The 19,180-nt window shown below is 43.0% G+C and overlaps 1 protein-coding gene across 1 annotated transcript in view; it reads left to right on the forward strand.

Annotated features, from left to right (window-relative positions):
- The window catches only part of RIN3 (Ras and Rab interactor 3), a 169,938-nt gene extending 159,094 nt beyond the window's left edge, over positions 1–10,844 (forward strand). Inside the window, exons 9-10 of the mRNA XM_056810458.1 lie at positions 5,453–5,616; positions 7,335–10,844. Of these exons, the coding sequence (XP_056666436.1) occupies positions 5,453–5,616; positions 7,335–7,643 (473 nt within the window). The 3' untranslated portion in view covers positions 7,644–10,844. The remainder of the gene's footprint in view (positions 1–5,452; positions 5,617–7,334) is intronic.
- Positions 10,845–19,180: the final 8,336 nt, after the last annotated feature.

Raw genomic sequence — 19,180 nt, forward strand, 5'->3', positions numbered from 1 at the left:
TCTTCATAAACAAGTAAATACAAAGTAAATCCAAGGCAGTTTGGGGAGGTAGCTCTAGAAGCTGAGGGGATCCGGGAAGCCTTCGTGGAAGGTGAATTGAGCTTTGAAGGAAGTCAGAGATTCCAAGGCGTGGGAGACTACCAGTACAAAGGCGCACAGATGAAATATGGAATTGAGTGTCAAAGGGACAGCAGGCAGGCCAATCTGGCTGGAATATAGAGTGCTTTGGGACAAGTGATATCTTATGAGCCTGGAATGGCAAGCCGGCAAATTATGGAGATTTTTAATGTTAAACAGAGTAATCTATGTTCTATCTGTAAATTTTTTAAAAATTAATATTCAATACTCCAAGTATTATATTTAATAATATTTATTAATATTTAACTTGAAGCAAAGGGAAAGTAAAAGGCTAGAGAAACTGAGAGCTCACCAGCCTTCCACGTGGAAAAGAGAGCGAGAGGGAGGAGCCACCTCCACTATATACAAAAAACTTAACAATGCACTTACACAAAAGGGAAAAGGGAATTTGGGGATGAGGAAAGAATGCTGGGAGATGAAGTCCAAAGGATACACAATTACCACTTATACATATCCCAGGGGCAGTAGGGAGCCACTGACAGTTTTTGAGCACCAGTAGCATGGCCAATACTGTGGAGTAGGAATTTGTGTGTCCCCAGTGGCTAGTCTGAAAGAATGCTGACCTTCTCAAATGAGTCATTATTTACTGCTCCTTCAGTTAGTAGTAGTCTCTCGGTAACCGAGGATGACGATTGTCTTTGTGCATTTTCATCTATGATAGATGAATGTGCACAAAGACACTTGTGCGTGAAGGAGATTTAAGTGGAAAAGTCGATGCACAGAGACAGTCCCACTCTCTCGGCATTGGAAGCCTTTAAACATTTATTTTTTAAAAATTTTGAGTTCTGAATTCTCTCCACCCCCCCAACCCCCCGAAAAAAACAAGGAATTTGATATAGGTTATACATGGGCATTCATGCAAAACATATTTCCATATTAATCATGTTGTAGAGGAAGACACAGACCCATGGGGGGGGGGGGAGACCAAAGTAAAAAATAGCCTGCTTTGATCTGCATTCAGACTCCATCAGTTCTTTCTCTGAAGGTGGAGAGTATTTTTCATCATAAGTCCTTCAGACTTGGCTTGCATCTTTGTATTGCTGAGAATAACCAAGTAGGGTGGTAAAATTTTCAGCTACAATTCTCATATCCTTTCTGCCAAGTAGAAGAGTTGTCCTCAGCATTTATTGTTCATAAAGGTCAGGTCTGTGCTCTCTGTCAATCAAAGGAGGACCCTCATTTACAAAATCACAGATCTTAGAAATATTGAAATACAGATACCAAAAGGAAAGAAAATCAAACAAATATTTATTAAGACCCTACTGTACGCCAGATCCTCTTTTGAGATGTAGAGATAAAAATGGAAAACTACATATAACACAGGGGATCTGGAGAAACTGGTCTTTTCCCCATAGAAATATAGATAAATAGCCTTTGGCTGTTAAGGGAGATGCCCCAGATCACTCCTATGCACACATGTACCCATTTAAATTAATAAAATGTGATTGGGTTGCGTTGGGAAGAGGGGAGCAAGTACTGGGGTGGGAGTGGAGGACAGAGATCAGGCAAAGCCTCCTTGTCCCTGCCAAAGCCGCCATGTTACTCAGAACCCAGAGATTGTGACATCTAGGCTTTTGCTTTTCAGTATCTCAGAAGCAGCTTGGCGTAGGGGAAAAAACCATCAGAGATCCTGGAGTGAGATCCGGACTCTTGTAGACAAGTCCATTAACCTCTTTTCAACTGTTAAATGAGGGTATGTGGATGGTATCCCCTTTGAAGATCCGTTGCAGAAGAAAAACTGTGGTTCTGTTAGCTGGAAACTTGAAAAATGTGAAAAGGGAGAGCCTGCCACCTAGTGACCAGAGTCCTTGTAGGGCATCCAAATGACACGCCTTCAGAAAGTCACTGGATCTCCAAGGGGGAAGGGATCTCAGGCACCATCTTGTCTGACCCACACCTAATGAGGACTCTCTGTTATAACAGCACTTACAAGGGCCCAAAGACTTCCAGGGTAGCAGAACCCCTGAACTCAGCCTACTCTTTTCTTGCTGTCAGTCATATCCAACTCTTTGTGACCCCATTTGGGTTTTCTTGACAAAGATGTTGAAGTGGTTTGCCATATCCTTCTCTGGCTCATTTTGTATATGAGAAAACTAAAACAAACAGGCTTAAGTGACTTGCCAAAAGTCACACAGTGAGTATCTGAGGCCAGATTCGAACTCAGAGTGTTCCTGACTCTAGGCTGGGCACTCTACTGTGCCACCTAGCTGCCCCTAGCAACCCACTCTTCCATAGCTCTATAATTAGCAAGTTTCTTTCTGAAATCAGATATAAATGAATCTGTCTCTCCACAGCTTCCATCCATTATTTCTAGTTCTTCTGTCCTGAGCCAGGCAAAATAGGTCTAATTCTTCTTCTACATGTATTCAGTGATTCAAAGGAAACTGTCATGCTCCCTCTAAAGTTTCTCATTTCTAGTTCCTCTGACCCCATCATTTGCAGGCTTTTTTATTTGAGATTCCCTTTACACCCTTAAAAATTATTGCACCCTTGACCCAAAATATTTCATTTATGTGGACTGTATCTATCAATGTTTACCATGCTCAAAATTAAAACACCTGATCGTGAAAATATTTTTTACTTTGTAGACACCCTGCAAGGGTTTTGGAGACATCTGGGGATCTCTAGACTCACTTAGAAAACTGTTGCTTTAACCTGTCCTTATGACTTGGTCTTGAGGCCCCTCACCATCCTCAGAGTCCTTGTTTGGATACTTTTCTAGAGAACACTTGGCCACATTTAAAGAATGTCAATGTCATTCTATAAATGTGGCCAAATGTTGTCTTAAAATCTCCATATCTCTGTTGGATTTTAGACCACCTTTCTATTCTGGGCTTTCCAGTACAAAGATTATTACTTTAGGGGGAAAAAAAGCTAATACAAGAGCTGAATACTTTTTCTTACTCTATATTATCCATTACCATCACCTCATGCATCCCAAGTATTGGTCCTAATCCTAGTTTGTACTCCCTCTTTTCTCCCAAATTTAACTTAAAACAAAGCAAAACAAAACAAAACAAAACACTTATTTTAGAATCAATATTATATATTGGCTGGGCAATGAGAGTGAAGTGATTTCCCCAAAGTCACACAGCTTAGGAAGTGTCAGAGAGATCAGATTTGAACCCAGGACTTCCTATCTCCAGGACCAGTTCTCTAGCCACTGAAGCACCTAGCACCCCCCTCTTTTTTTTTTTTTTAAGAAAAATAAATAAAGGACCGTACTGGATTTTTTATAGTTAGAATTTATAAGCACAAAATTGAGGTAGTTATTTCAATTTGTCATCTACTTTTTCTGGCTTCTTCATTAACCTTCCTCTCTTAGAATTGGGTAAATCAAACCAAAAAATAAACAAGAAAAAAAGTATAGAAGTGAATAGAATTTTGGAAAAGTTAGACTTGATAGGCTTCTGGAGAAAACTGAATAGGAATAGAAAGAAATACACCTTTTCTTAGCAGTTTGGGGCCCCTTCACAAAAAAAAATTTTGATTATATAATAGGACATAAAAGCCTCATTACCAAAAGCATAAAAACAGGAATTAAATTAAACACATCCTTTTCAGACCCTAATGCTATCAAAATTACACAGAACAAAGGTCTGGGGGGAAAAAGACTTTTTCTGACTTGTTGATTTTATATTCCCCAAACTATTCATTCAGTGCCTGACAATAACTAATGCTTCATCTTCTAAAGTTCAATCTAGATAATCTTCTTCTTGTTCTGGAATGTCATCCAAGATTTCATTTACTGCCTCTATTTCCATACCTTCACCTCTTGAAGCACTAGACGTACCAACAGAATTTGGAGGGGATTTTGTAGAAAAAATTGAAGAAGAATCTTCAGTTGGTATTTGTAAGTCAGGGGCAAGCATTCCTCTGTTATGAGCAAGTGTCTAAGCAGCCAACTGAATGTTTTTTTCCTAAATTCTGAGAACTGTCTTGGTTATCTCAGCTTCAAAACCCATATATACTGTACCAACTTACCAATACTTTCTTGAAAGACGTTCCAAGAACTATTTGTCAGTATCCAGAAGACAGCGCAATGCCATTCCTATTCTTTCCTTTGCAGAAATACATGGCCTTTTTCATGATATCCCAAAGCTAACATAATGGAGTTGTTTCAAGATCTCGGCTTATTTATAAGAAATACTCTTGGATTATAAAGATTATTAACTTAAAATAAAGTAGCTAGATGTAAAAAACATTACTATTTCTGTACATTTCTAGCAAAATCTAATAAGAAATATCAAAATGATAAAAAATGTATAAAACATTTGGTAGTTCAGATACACAAGAATTATATTAACCCAAATACAAAACATTATTTAGAGAAATAAAAGCAGACTTAAATATTTGGGGAGTTCTTATTTGATCAGGGTTGGACATTGCCAATAATAATTATAATACTGTCTGAATTCGTTCAAATTAGAACAAATGCTATGCCAACCAAATACCTATGCCAAGTCCTTTGTATATTTTGAATACTCACACACACACCCCTATTCTGCATATTCTTACATATGTACATGTTGTAACTCCAATAAACTATAACTTCCATGAGAGAAGGAATTGTTTTATTCTTTTTATTCATATCAATGCTGCCTAGCATAGTTCCTAGCACATTGTACATACATATTCAATGATCGATTTAGACAATTTGTTTAGCCAGCCCCCTCAAGGAATGCCTACCCATATTTTCAAGCCCAAGTCGTAGTCTACTTCCTCTAAAAAACTTTCCATGAATCCCCATCCATAATGTTATTTCCTCTTCAATCTCATGTATCCATTTGTTTGTAACTTTAATTCAGTTTTGATATAAGGTGGTATATTATAGTTTTCCATTTGTGTCATGTGCCTTTTCTAGATAGTTCTTCTATAAACTATGTTTCTACTTGCACCTAGCTAAGTGCTCTGCACACAGCAGGCGCTTAATAAATATTTATTGAATTGAATTAAATTGAAACTACTTGATCCTTACTACAGTTCTATAGGGTAGATTAGTCAAAGATCATTTCTCCCATTTTATAGATGAGGATACTGAGACTCAGAGGACTAGAGTGATTTGCTCAAGGCCAAACAATAAGGAAGTGGCAGAGCCAAGACTCTGGATTCCAGGTCCCACAGTCTACAAAGATGAAAGTAATTCCCTGCCCTCCTCTCAACCTTGAGCACACATACAAAGCTACGTGGTAATATTCCTGGAGAAATGGGTCTTGGGTCTTCTCATCGAGCCCCAGGAACTATTACCTTGTTGCCTTCTTCCCTCCCCACCCCCTACCAACTGTTTATTAATGTGTTCCTCTTGTTCTGGTAGGTTCCTATTATCTCACCACAACCTACGGGGCCCTGGAACATATCAAGAACTACGACAAGATCACCGTCACTAGGCAGCTCAGTGTGGAGGTCCAGGATTCCATCCACCGCTGGGAACGCCGCCGGACCCTCAACAAGGCCCGAGCCTCTCGCTCATCTGTGCAGGTGAATGGTCTAGCAGGGTGGCTTCAAGTGACAACCCACGCAGCACTCACAGGCATAATGGTTGAGGTCATCTATTTGATTCAAGCAATATTTCCTATTCTGACCCACAGAGTATCTGTACTGAATGAGCAAGAAAAGGTCCATTTCCCCCTGATCATCCTAGACATAGCTAGGCCACTTAAAGACTGAGGGACTTGAGTAGATACCCTAGTGATCATGGCTATCTAAGAAAGGTATATTCAGCCTTTGAGAAGTGGAAGGGAAACTATAGCCCCTAAGATGATGCAATTATATTTGCAGAAGAGGGTTAGCACAGTCAGGGAGGCAGGGCAGCAAAACCGTAGGTTATGGAGGCAGTAACTATTGCCAATAGTCTTACTGAAACTGTCAGTTTATTTCTCACTCAAAGACAACATATAAAAGTAGGAAAAGCTTAAGATTTCTGGATTGATATTCCTTAAACTGACCTTTATACTTTGAATGTACAGTTGAATGAATACATTCAGTGTGAGACTACTTTGGGGAGTTCTAGAGAGATCAGTTATTTAAGTGATATCAGAATATCTCAGTCCAACTCTTGCTCCTGTCAGTTATTACTTGCTATGTAACCATACCAATTTCAGTAAGTAGTGAAGCTAAAATTGAGCCAATGCTCTTCTCATTACACCCAAGTTGCCTCCTAAAATTAGGCAATATCAGAGCCCCCAGCTGCCTCCAAACAACCTATCTAGCTGCTCCTTATTGCCAGAAATCCCTTCTCCAAGGTCATAGTCTCTCATTCTCCAACGAGATATGAGTTTTAGACTATAGATATCCAAGACACAGAAAACAGATTAACTAACATTCACACTAAAATATAAATGACTCATTCATTTTAGTATTTCATTTACAAAATTGTGAAAAGTTCACTGAATGGGAAGCAGCTAGGTGGCTCAGTAGATTGAAAGCCAAGCCTAGAAACAGAAGGTCCTGGGTTGCCTAGCCCTGACCACTTTTCTGCCTTGAAACCAATAAATACTGGTAGTGATTCTAAGATGGGAGATAAGAAGTTTTAATGTTCACCCTATGCAGGACAATGTATCATTGACAGTGAACCTTTTAGAGACCATGTGCTATGCCCTGCCTCCTAGAGACAAAGTGCCAGTCCCCTACCCCACCCCCACCTCTTACTCCAGACAGGGAGGAAGCGCTCCCATTGGGCTGCTGGGCAGAGGGGCAAGGCAAGTCAAAAAATGTCCTCAGCTTGGTAGAGAGTAGGAAGGAAGTCCCTCTGCCTTTCCAGGATTGAACTCTGGCAGGCAACAGCTTATGTGCCCTTTTTGGCATGAGTGCCAGAGGTTTGCCATCACAGTACTAGATGCTGAGAAAAAACAAAAATTAAATAAGTCCTCTTCTCTGACCTCAAGGATCTTAAAATTTAGTGGAAGAGATAGCACATGCACAGAAAACACATATTATCCCCCAAAAAATAAAAGTTCTATACTGTAACTATAGCCCACATTTCAAAAGCACTTCATAAAATACTTATAAAATGAACTCTGTGAGGTAGACAATATAAATATTATAGCCAGATTTGAATTCTGTCCCTTTTGATTCCAGACCCCACACTGCACTACCTAGTGGCCCAAAATACTATAGAAATGCTTGTTTTCATTTGTTTTTTCTCCTTTCTTCCCATACTGGCCAACATATTAACCATGAGGTGTTTTTTTTTTCAGGACTTCATCTGCATCTCCTTCCTGGAGCCTGACAATCAAGCACGAACTTTGGCATCTAAGTCCGACACGTTGGCCGAACAGCTAAGAGCCCAGTGTGCCGAGAAATTCGAAGTGGATCAGCACCAAGACTATAGACTCTTTGTTCTGGTGGATGGCAAGTGCTTCCAACTGGCAGATGACTCACTTCCCCACCACATCAAAGCCTACCTACTGAAGAGTGAGCCCAAGAGAGATTTCCATTTTATTTATAAAGCAGTAGACAGAGGGGAGACTCAGACCCCCACTGTAAAGGAACCAAACTTTCTCTAAGAGTAAGGTTGTCCTTGCATTTCCGAATGAATAAGAAGCAGAGGTATGTGCCTGTGAAGTGTTTACAGAGTTGGTAGATTCAAGTCTGAGATTTGGATCTCATTAAGATGCAGTATTTCCCCAACATCCTTGCTCCTATTAGAAGAAAACCATTGTGGACCAACCAGGGCAATAACGTGTTCTATGCACATGTGCACAGAGCCTTTGGAACTTAGAATCATAGACTTTCTAATTATACATTAAAAGCATCTGGTCCAGCCTCCCTCATTTTTTTTTAAACCTTTACCTTCTGTCTTGGAGTCAATACTGTGTATTGGTTCCAAGGCAGAAGAGCGGTAAGGGCTAAGCAATGGGGGTCAAGTGACTTGTCTAGGGTCACACAGCCGGGAAGTGTTTGAGGCCAGATTTGAACCCAGGACCTCCCATCTCTAGGCCTGACTCTCCATCCACTGAGCTACCCAGCTGCCCCCCCTCCCTCATTTTAAAAAGAATTTCCCATAAAAGGGAAATTACTTTACTCAGTAGGGTCACACAGCTAGTGAGAAGTAAAGCTGGAATTTTTCAAACTTAGGTTTCCTGTTTCCAAACCTCCTAAAGCTCTCTCCACTAGGGCTTCTCCCTGGGCCAGCGAGCTTTCAACCAGGAAAAAAGTTCATTGAAGAAATGACTCCTAAATTATAATAGGCCTAGAACTGCCTGAGCTTGGAGGAAGGTGGGAAGAGGATCATGGTTCTGCGGCCCCGGTCCAGCTTCAAGACCAGCAAGGCGACGGCAGTTGGCCGGGTGTGAATTCCTGTCCTGGGCCCTCCGTGAATCTCCCCTCTTGAAGTAGAGCCCCTGTGTGAGTGCTCAGGTAGACTGCCCAGAGGTGGGCTAGCACACCAAATGTCCTCTCCAGTGTGAAGGGAAGACATCACTCTAGTAAGCAGGCTTTAGGAATGCTCAGGTCCTTCCTGGGAGACAGAAGGGAGACTTTGCCACTGTCGCTTCAACTGGACACCTCAGGGGCTAAGCCAGAGCCAGAGGAAGGGGCAGTCCCGTGGCCTTTGACCCCGCTGTCCTCAGGATGTTTGTCTCATCACAATGAAGAATGGAGCCCCACCCCCTACCAGTTATCCATCTCGAGGGATTGGAAAACTGACAGGAACTTCCCTCTTGTTGACACAGATTAGGAGGCATATGGGGACCCGGGGATGAGGGGGCGCTGTGTGTGTAAAGTACTTTGGGGAATTCAATAAACATAATCTTGAACCCGATATCCTCTGGCCTGAACATTGAAGAGTCAAGATACAGGGCCAAGATCTCCTGAGATAAGTGCTAACTATGGAAAGGAAGCCCCACACCTCTTCGCTTTTGTGCTTTTAATCCCCTCCTAGTGGTACTCATGTTTTCTGTTTCAAACTGTAAAGCTAGAAAGCTGCTCCTATTCGGTGGTCTCCTCTCTCACCTTCCCTAACGAGCCTCAAGTTGGTTGGGATCCCAAATTGTTCCCGTCTCCAGGATCCAGGATCATCTTGACTCCTAGAAACCAGGAAGTCATGTATCCACCAGCCCCCATACAAGCATACAAGATAAACTATTCCTTTAAATCTGTGATAGCTAATGAAGAGTCAATAAGTGCCAAGGACAGCGCTAGGCACTGGAGATACAAAGACAAAAGTTTAAATAGTCCCTGACCTCCAAGAATCTAGCACATTAGGGACCAATTAATCAATGCATTTATATATATATTAAATGCGCACCACCACTACTACTTACTAGACCTGGGCTCAGGAGGACAAGAGTTCAAATAGAGCCTCTGATATTTATTAGCTATGAGGTCCTAAGCCAATCACGTCACTTCTGTCTGCCTCAGTTTCTTCCTCTGAAAAATAGAGATGATAACACTTACCTTCCAGGGTTGTTGTTGGATTAAATGAGCTTTTTTGTCAAGTGCTTTGCAAGCTTTAAAGCTCTACACAAATGTTGGCCATCGTGATTATCACTGTGTGCCAGGCACGGTGCTATGAGTTAGACAGAAATGAAACGGTTTCTCTCAGGGAGTTTACATTTGATCAGAACACCCCCGCACACGCTCCTCGCCAGTCTCAGCTGAAGTTATAGCATGTAAAGAGTAATGAAGAGAAAACAGGAAGAGTAAGGTTTTACATCTTCTATCCTAAATGCTGTTCAGTCATGTCTGATCCTGTAACCCCATTTGGGGTTTTCTTGGCAGAGATACTGAAGTGGTTTGCTATCTTCTTCTGCTGCTCAATTCATAGTTAAGGAAACTGAGGCAAACAGGGTTCAATGACCTAAATGATAATTGAGTCTAACAGATGAAGAAAACAGGTCCTGAGAGGGGAAATTATGTGCCCAAAGTAATTCACTAAACGGCCAGCAGACATTTACTAAGTACTGTGATAGGCTCAGCGGGGCATTAAAAATAGATGACAAAATCTTCCCTGAGGAAGTTTCCAGTTTTATAGGATACGACACATATAAGAAGAACTAGTTAGAATAGAAAATGGGAAATGATGAGTCAAAAAAGATCTCTCCAAAATGCCCTGGGTTTCCACATCCAACATGGAGGAGCAGGGAAGACATTAAGGAAGAGGTGCCATTGGATCTGGGCTTTGAAGGATGGGAAAGGATTTCAGTAATTGAAATGGAAGGAAAGACCTTTCAGGTGGATTGAATTCTGTGAGTAAAGGTCAAAAGTCCTGAAGAATTCAGGCTGCCAATAATAAATGAGATGAACATGGAAAAATAGATTGAGGCCAGAGCATGGAGGTCTGAACAAGGAAGCTGTTGTTTAAGCGTGTCCAGTTTGTGATCTTATCTGGGGTTTTCTTGGCAAAGACCGAAGTAGTTCGATAGAGGGAGATAAGGAAGGAGTGGATTCCAACTTCAGAGGACAGTAAGAGATAGAGTGTCATATGTAAGGAGTAAGAAAGAGTTTGACTGAAGAAAAACAACTGGTTGATCATAAGGTTCGATGGGGATAGGATTGGGGATGTAGACTCTAAGTGATCACCCTGGTACAAATATTAATAATAAGGAAACAGGTCTTGATCAATGACACATGTAAAACCCAGTGGAATTGCACATCGGCTACAGGAGGGGGTTGGGAGGAGGGGAGGAAAAGAACATGAATCATGTAACCATGGAAAAATTTTCCAAATGAATTAAATAAACTTGAAAAATTAAAATAAAAAAAAATATAGTTTGTAAAAGTAATTTTTTTTCTTGATCCTGAAGGGAGTTTAGGGCTACTTCCATTGAATTCAGCGATCATTAGTAATTTGTCTTCAATGTGATACAAGAACTAGCTGCTGAAGACCCCAAAAAGAGAAAAAGAAAAGCACTGCCATCCTTGCCCTCAAGGAGTTCCTGATGCTGCAGGGGCACAATGCTGCGGAGAGGGGCAGAATATGCTGTGCCATGTGATCAGTACAAAGGAAAGAGAAAGCATTCTAAGGGGTTTGAGGAAAGAGAGACCACTTACATTTGATGTCACAGAAGAAGTGGCCTCTGAATGGAAGGAAGAGAAAGCTCTCAATAAGAGAAGATGCTGAAATGTGCTCCAAGGGTGGGAGATAGGCTGCAAGGAAAAGCAAAAGTAAGAAAGTTTGAGTTAAGATTGTTGTTGCTCACTTATGTCTAACTCTTCATAACGCCATCTGGAGTTTTTTTTTGGCAAAGATACTGGAGTAGTTTGCCATTTCCTTCTCCAGCTTGTTTTACAGATGAGGAAACGGAGGCAAACAGTTTAAGTGACTTAGTCAAGGTCACATAGTGTCTGAGGTCAGATTTGGACTCAGGAAGGTGAGTCTTCCTGACTCCAGGTCCTACACTCTATCCGCTGGACCACCTAGCTGCCCTGAGTTTAGATTAGGAACAGTACTAACAAGGTATCTGAGTGACACAATGAACTCAGCTCTGGACTAAGAGGCACTGAACTAAGAGTTAGGAAGACCTGAGTTTGAATCCAGCATCAAACACTTAGTAGCTATGTGACTCTGACTTAAAAAAATAATAATCTGTTTCCTCAATTGTAAATTAATGGTACTAATAGTACCTGCCTTCCAGAGCTGTTGTAAAGATCAAATAAGATAATATTTGTAAAGTGCTCACCAATGTCCAAAAGGAGCTGGGCATATGGAGGTCATTTAAGAGGCATTTACCAAAGTTTTAGGGAGGGCAGAAGTGGATGGATGCTGATGGGGAGCAGGGAGCTGGGGGAATGTCACCAGAAAGATGGTCGAAAACATATTGTATGGAGAATACAGGCAAAACTTAGCAACTAACTTAGGTGAAGGAGAGGGAAACCTCAATGACATTTTTCAGGTTTTGAACCTTAGTGATTAGGAAAATACTGACATCATCAACAGAAATAGAAAATTTGGAGGAAAAGGTGCCATGGATAGCAACTGTCAGTACCCTAACTAGGCATTCTGGCATCTAAAGAGAGTTCAAGTTATGGGGATTGGACTGATGTAGGAAAAGACCTCAGTCTCCTGGAAGGAAGAGATTCCAGGCTACTGCTGAGTAGAGGGGAGGCAGAAGCCCAAGACCCCTCTTCTGGTGAGGCTGTCAATGGGAGGGAGCAAGAGGAAATCTCAAGATCTCTCCTCAACTAGCAGGTGTCAGTCTTTGCTTTCAATGCCCTTTCAGAGAAGCAATTTCGAGTCAGACCCAGAAGCATCAACATAGGGGAGCAGGTTTGGTTTTGCCATGCCACATGGGGGCAGCAAGCCAGAAGACCTTTTCAGGAAAGAAGCAGGCCCTCCCTACACCGAAGCCTTCCAACAAAGCCCCAGGAGTCCCATTCCAGTTACAGCTCTGGCAGTCAGGCTCTCCCACAACAGGTTATTGTTCTAACCTAACGTGCCTCTGCTTATGAACTCGGAAATTAGAGCTAAAAATGATAATTGAGTTTAACAGATGAGAAAACAGGTCCTGAGAGGGGAAATTATGTGCCCAAAGTAATTCACTAAACAGCCAGCAAACATTTACTAAGTACTGTGATAGGCTCAGTGGGGCATTAAAAATAGATGACAAAGTCTTCCCTGAGGAAGTTTCCAGTTTTACAGGATACGACACATATAAGAAGAACTAGTTAGAATAGAAAATGGGAAATGATGAGTCAAAAAAGATCTCTCCAAAATGCCCTGGGTTTCCACATCCAACATGGAGGAGCAGGGAAGACATTAAGGAAGAGGTGCCATTGGATCTGGGCTTTGAAGGATGGGAAAGGATTTCAGTAATTGAAATGGAAGGAAAGACCTTTCAGGTGGATTGAATTCTGTGAGTAAAGGTCAAAAGTCCTGAAGAATTCAGGCTGCTAATAATAAATGAGATGAACCTGGAAAAATAGATTGAGGCCAGAGCATGGAGGTCTGAACAAGGAAGCTGTTGTTTAGGCATGTCCAGTTTGTGATCTTATTTGGGGTTTTCTTGGCAAAGACCGAAGTAGTTCGATATTCCTTTCTCCAACTTCTTTTACAAATAAGGAAACAAAGGCAAACAGGGTTAAGAGACTTGCCCACAGTCATGCAATAAGTATCTGAGACTGGATTTGAACTCAGGAAGATGAGTCTTCCTGATTCCAAGACCCATGCTCTTTGTGCCACTGTGCCACCTAACTGCCCGGAACAAGGAAGTCATCACATCTATATATGAGGTGCATAATTATGTGGATTTGAGCTGGAAGAAACTATTGGATATGGGAGACTAGTTAGGAGGCTGTTACAATAATTTGGATAGGAAGTAAGAGACTAAACTAGGGTGAAAGGAAGGAAAGGGGCTATTAGCTGGCTAGTGGCAAAGAGCATGGTCTTGGGCAGCATAGACAGAATACAATTCAAAGCTGAATCTCTTGTAGAAAAATCAGCACTCCAATGGCAAGAGCTTGGCTCCAAGGAACTAATGAGTCTACTCAAAGTTTTACAGCCTTTACCACCTCCCAAATGATCCACCCCAATTTGAAAGGACCTCCCCCTTTACAAGGTACTAGTGCAGAGTCAGAATGAGATACACCCTTTCCTTATAATGACAGTGAGACCTTATGAGATCAGTCACAAAAGGCTTCACCAGGGATAGAGTTAGCACCAAAGAACACCCAATGATCCCCAGGCAGGAACATCAGACCACGTGCTCTGCTGGCATCACTGCTTGGATCCCTGCCTTTTCTAATTGTATCTAGCTTTTATACAAAACAAGAGACTCTTCACTCCTGTCTTAAAAGATGACTAGGAATTTAACACCTTTGAACTCTCCAGATCCCTGATTAGATCATAGATTACAACATTTAGAAATAGATCTTCAAAGTCATCTAGTCCACCCCCTACACACACACACACACACACACACACACACCCTTCGTTTTATAATTGAAGAAACTGAGGCCCATCAAAAAATCAAGCAAGCATTTATTTAGCATTTACGGTCTGGCTAGAGATGCAAAGACAGAAAAGAAAAGAAAAGAAAAGAAAAGAAAAGAAAAGAAAAGAAAAGAAAAGAAAAGAAAAGAAAAGAAAAGAAAAGAAAAGAAAAGAAAAGAAAAGAAAAGAAAAGGAAAGGAAAGGAAAGGAAAGGAAAGGAAAGAAAAGAAGAGAAACAGTCCCTGCCCTCTAGGAGCTTGCATTCTATCAGGAGACACACTATGTACATATATAAGTAAAATACATGCAAAAGAAATATGTGGTAGTTAGAGGGGGAGACCATTAGCATTGGGGATGGGGATAAGGGGGATTAGAAAAGGTATCATGTAGCAAATGGGCCCAGGTGAAAAGGAAATGCATTCCAGGTGTGAGTGACAAACAGTCACTTAAATGCTGAGACAGGAAATTAAATGTCATTTGTGAGGAACAGAGAAACCAGTTTTGTTGGACCTGGAATGTAGAAAGAGGAGTAATAGACAATGAGGCTAGAAAGAAAAATGGGACTAAGTTGTAAAAGGCTTTAAAAGCTAAATATGATTTACATTTTATTCTAGAATCCATAGGGAGTGGCTAGAGTTTACTGGGTAAGGAGTCAAGAAGGCTAGAGTCAAGAAACTTTGAGTTCAAATCCCTTCACTCACCTTCTAGTGATGTTGTTGTGGGGCGTATATGTGTACCCCTGGGGTTTAGGAAGTATACCTTTTGCAAGAATGCAAGACTCCAAATTTAGCTTAAAATTAAAGAGAAATTTATTAGTAATGTTGCATTTTTGGCAAGCAAGACAGCATGAGTGGAGCAACCTTAGAGGTTGCTCCCCAATGCCTCAGTTCTGGGGTTTTTATATTCAATGAAGACTTGACTCTGGGGCATGGGGTTGGGGAGGAGTTTTCCCTGAAGGCATGGGGGTGGTTATGATTTGGATCAATGGGACAATAAAAGGAGGATAATCCTCTCAAGGTCAGATGTTTGGGGTTGGGAGTCAGAGGGTGTAAGGGAGCAAAGGAATTTCCCTGATAATAGTTTGAGTTTGGGGGGTACAATGCCCATGACATCTCTGCCCTCTCCAAATATCTAAGGGGAAAGGGGTGATGGTCTCAGTATTCAGTAGCTTCTTCAGAGCTGAGAATGGTTGTAGAGCTGTCCCTGCCTATTGTCAGGAGAGAGAGGCATTGATTATATAGGCAATGTCCAGGGGTTTAGGCTGGGAAGGTTGCAGGTTTATAATGGCATCTCAGTGACTCCAATGGGAGCTTTCACCCTATAAGCAACTAGAGAAGTGACAAGGTTACAAATCAGAGAATTATCTGGCTAGACATGCATGATTTAAAAAAAACAGGAAAAGTCAAAAAGTGTAAGAAAAGGATAGTCATGGCTAGAGCAAGAGAGATTTGAAATAACAAGGAGGAAGGGGGTGGATAGAATGACTGGATGGGGCTCCTCCCATTGAGGTGTTAGCTGGTTTGATCCGCTCCATGTTTTCTGGTATACCAAATCTCCTGTTCAGGGTGGTTGGAAGTGAAGAAACTGTGAAGACTGTGAAAATCAGTGAAGACTGATATTGTGGGAACTTGCCCTCCAGATAACCCCCTAATGGACCCCTTATCCCAAGAACTAAGATTGGCATGTCCTTAATTACGTAGTACTACAAAGATATGTTATCTCAGAACTTCAGGGTTCACTGACCTGACCTAGGTCACCATGACCATATGTTAAAGAGAAACGTCTGGGTAGCAGAGACTAAGACTGATGTGTCTTCCCTTTTGGCGCCTGGGTGTCAGGACAACTCCCCTTCCCTATCCCCTCTATATAAGCCAGGTCTAGGAAAGGCTTAGGGTCTTCCACTTCTCATGGAGGCCCAAGCTATAGCTTGAATAAAGTACCTCTTGTGTATTGCATTACCGTGTGTGTATCCTCCTTGGAATCTGAACCAGAACTGGACAGAACATTGCGGGGCTCATCCAGGATTCCAAAGGTTTGAACCACACAATGGTAAAGGTACTTGAATCCCTGAAGGGAAATCTGAGTGTGTTTGTGTGAATGTGTATAGGGAAGGGAGAGTCTGGATCACGACATACAGCTAAGTGGCTGACCACTGGTCACCGGCCCGGGGCTTATTCGGGATGGCCTATGCCAAGTCAGATCCATTAAGACCCCCTTTCACCTGTTTCTGAGTGAGGACCTTCCAAGTACCTGGTTCCCAAGTCCCGCGAGGGGCTGGGCCAGAACAGCCAGGAAGCGGAAGTGTTGTTTCAAGAGATTGAGAGATTTCCCTTCTAGAGGATTTGTTAAGAGTGCTCAGTAGGAACTTTAGGGTGGTTAGAGGCCCCCCACCCAAGTTGGACTTGGGACAGGGACCAGATCCCTGCAACAGAGGTTTGAGTCCTCTGAGGGCCCAATGAGTCCTAAGGAGCACCATTAGACGGTGAGTGTGAAAAATTTTCACACTGGCAAATGTGCTGAAGAAGAGGATCTCTAAGTTAAGCCCCTGGGGTTGGGGGAGTGTACTCTTGCTTGCCCCGAAACCTAGTGAAAGTCTGTATCTCTGTTGTTTGTCTTCCACATCTATTTGTTGTCTGACTTTTACTGTTTGTCTTGTGTGTCTTTCTATATTTGGGCCTTTAATCATCCTCATGGGCCAACAAACATCTAGCCCCTTAGATTTGGTCCTGGTTCACTTCTCCGTCTTTAAGGAGTGAGCCCAGAATCTCTCCCTCACTGTTAAGAAGGGATGCCTTGTCACCTATTGTGATTCAAAGTGGCCTACCCTCGAGCTTGGATGGCCGAAAGGAGGCAACTTTAACTTGGGGGTCATCTCCCACCTCAGTTCCCACATCCTGGACCCCGGACCCTTCGGTCACCCAGATCAGGCCCCATATATAATCACCTGGAAAGATCTGGCTCTGAACCCACCCTTGTGGTTGCAGCCTTTCCTACAACCTTTGCAACCTTCCCCTTCCCTACCCCCCACAAGGCAGGACTCTCCCCAAGTTCTGGCCCTCCAACTACAGGCAACCACTTCTCCCCCTTCCTCACCCAAGAAACCAGTTCTACAGGATTCAGACAATAGCCCCCCTGATCCTTCCCTGCCTCCTTATGCCCCCTTGTAATCTGATCTAAATCACCTTCCAGGGGAGGCAGTCACAGCAGCTAGCCCCCACTCTAGTCCCCCAGCAAGTCGCACAAGGGGAAGAGGGAGGGCGCCAACCCTGGACCCCGAGACTGAGAAACCTTCTTATACTAGCGCCATCTTACCTGTGCGGGTCATGGGCCCATCAGTTCCAGCCCCCTGCCCCGACTTTACCAATATTGGCCATTTTCCCCCAGTGACCTCTATAATTGGAAGACCCAAAACCCTCCTTTTTCCCAGGAGCCCCAGAAATTAATTGATCTATGTGAGTCTATGTCTACCCACAGTCCAACTTGGGACGATTGTCAGTAGCTTTTGCAGGTCCTTTTCACCCTCAAAGAGCGTGAACGCATCTTCACAGAGGCCCGCAAAAAAACGTGCCTAATGGGGTTGATGGTAGTCCCATGACCCAGCAACACCTCATTGATGAAGCTTTCCCTCTCACTCATCCCAATTGGGATTTTGAGCAACCTGAAGGTAGGGAGCGTCTCTGTGTCTAGCGCCAGATTCTCATGACCATTCTCCAGGCTGAGGCCCGCAAGCCCACTAATTTGGCCAAGGTTAACTTAGTTAGACAAGGGACGGATGAAAGTCCAGCAGCTTTTTTAGAACATCTGTAAGAGGCATTCTGGCTGTATACCCCCATAGACCCCCTAGCAGAAACTAGTCGGGCTGCCATCCTTTTAGCCTTTGTTAACCGAGCAGCACCAGATATTTGCCGCAAGCTCCAGAAGACGGAGGATTTAGGGAACCAGAGTATATCTGACCTCTTATGAATTACAGAGAGGGTTTTTAACACCCAAGAAACTCTGGAAGATAGGGCCAAGAGGAAGGATCTGGAAGAAAAAGAGGAGAGAAAAAGGAGAGAAGAGAGGGAAGAGAAACGCAGGCAGGAAGAGAGGCAGAAAGACCATAGATGTGAAAGAGAGGTGACCTGCATCCTGGCAGCCAGCCTGGTTCAGACTCCTCCAATGAGTAATCCAATACCTCAGGGGATACCCTATAGACCTGTCCCTCAAAGGCTACTGGGGCGGAGGAATGGGTGCTTTAACTGTGGCGAAGAGCGCCACTGGGCACGAAATTGCCCTCAACCCCACCAGGGGTAGCGAAAGAGAAGGCAAAATATCCTCGCCCTTCAAGGAGAGGAGGATTGAAGAGGATGGAACTTGTCATCCCTCCCGGAGTCCTGGGTAACTGCTAAAGTGGAGGGAAAACTGGTTAAATTTTTGGTAGATATGAGAGCTGACAAATCCGTCCTTAGGAACCCCCTTGGAGATGTTTCTTCGCGGGCTAGTTGGGTCCAAGGGGCCACGGGAACCTGCTACTATAATTGGACTACAAAATGCTCCATTAATCTAGGATCTCATCTGGTGTCCCACTCTTTTCTTGTTATTCCAGAGAGTCCGGCTCCCTTATTGGGCCAGGATCTCTTGCACAAAATTGGGACCCACATTCATTTTACAGATTCAGCAGTTTCTGTCACAGACAATACTGGAGCCCCCTTACAGGTCTTGACTTTAACCCTCCCAGAAGAATACTGCCTCTATGAGCCCCTCTACTCCCAACCTCCAGCTTCCATCATAAGGATGTTCAGTTATGGGTGGATTGGGTCCCCAGGGTATGGACAGAACTCTCTGGGGTAGTCCAAAAGAGACCCCCCCCCCATCATTGTCACCTTAAAACCAGGTGCAACACCCATTCGGATTAAGCAATATCCTATGACCCTGGAGGCCCGAAGATGTATTACCCCTCAGATCAACAGACTCCTAGGCTTGGGTATCTTGGTACCTTGTCACTCCCCCTGGAATACTCCCTTACTACCCATCCGGAAGCCGGGAGGGGTCAAGTACCGCCCAGTCCAGGACTTAAGGGAAGTGAACTCTAGAGTTGAGGACATCCACCCAACTGTGCCTAACCCCTACACCTTGCTCAGCTCACTCTCTCCTGACTTGACCTGGTATACCACTCTAGACCTGAAGGACGCC

This window comes from Monodelphis domestica, chromosome 1 (assembly GCF_027887165.1).
Source record: "Monodelphis domestica isolate mMonDom1 chromosome 1, mMonDom1.pri, whole genome shotgun sequence".
Lineage (NCBI taxonomy): Eukaryota > Metazoa > Chordata > Mammalia > Didelphimorphia > Didelphidae > Monodelphis > Monodelphis domestica.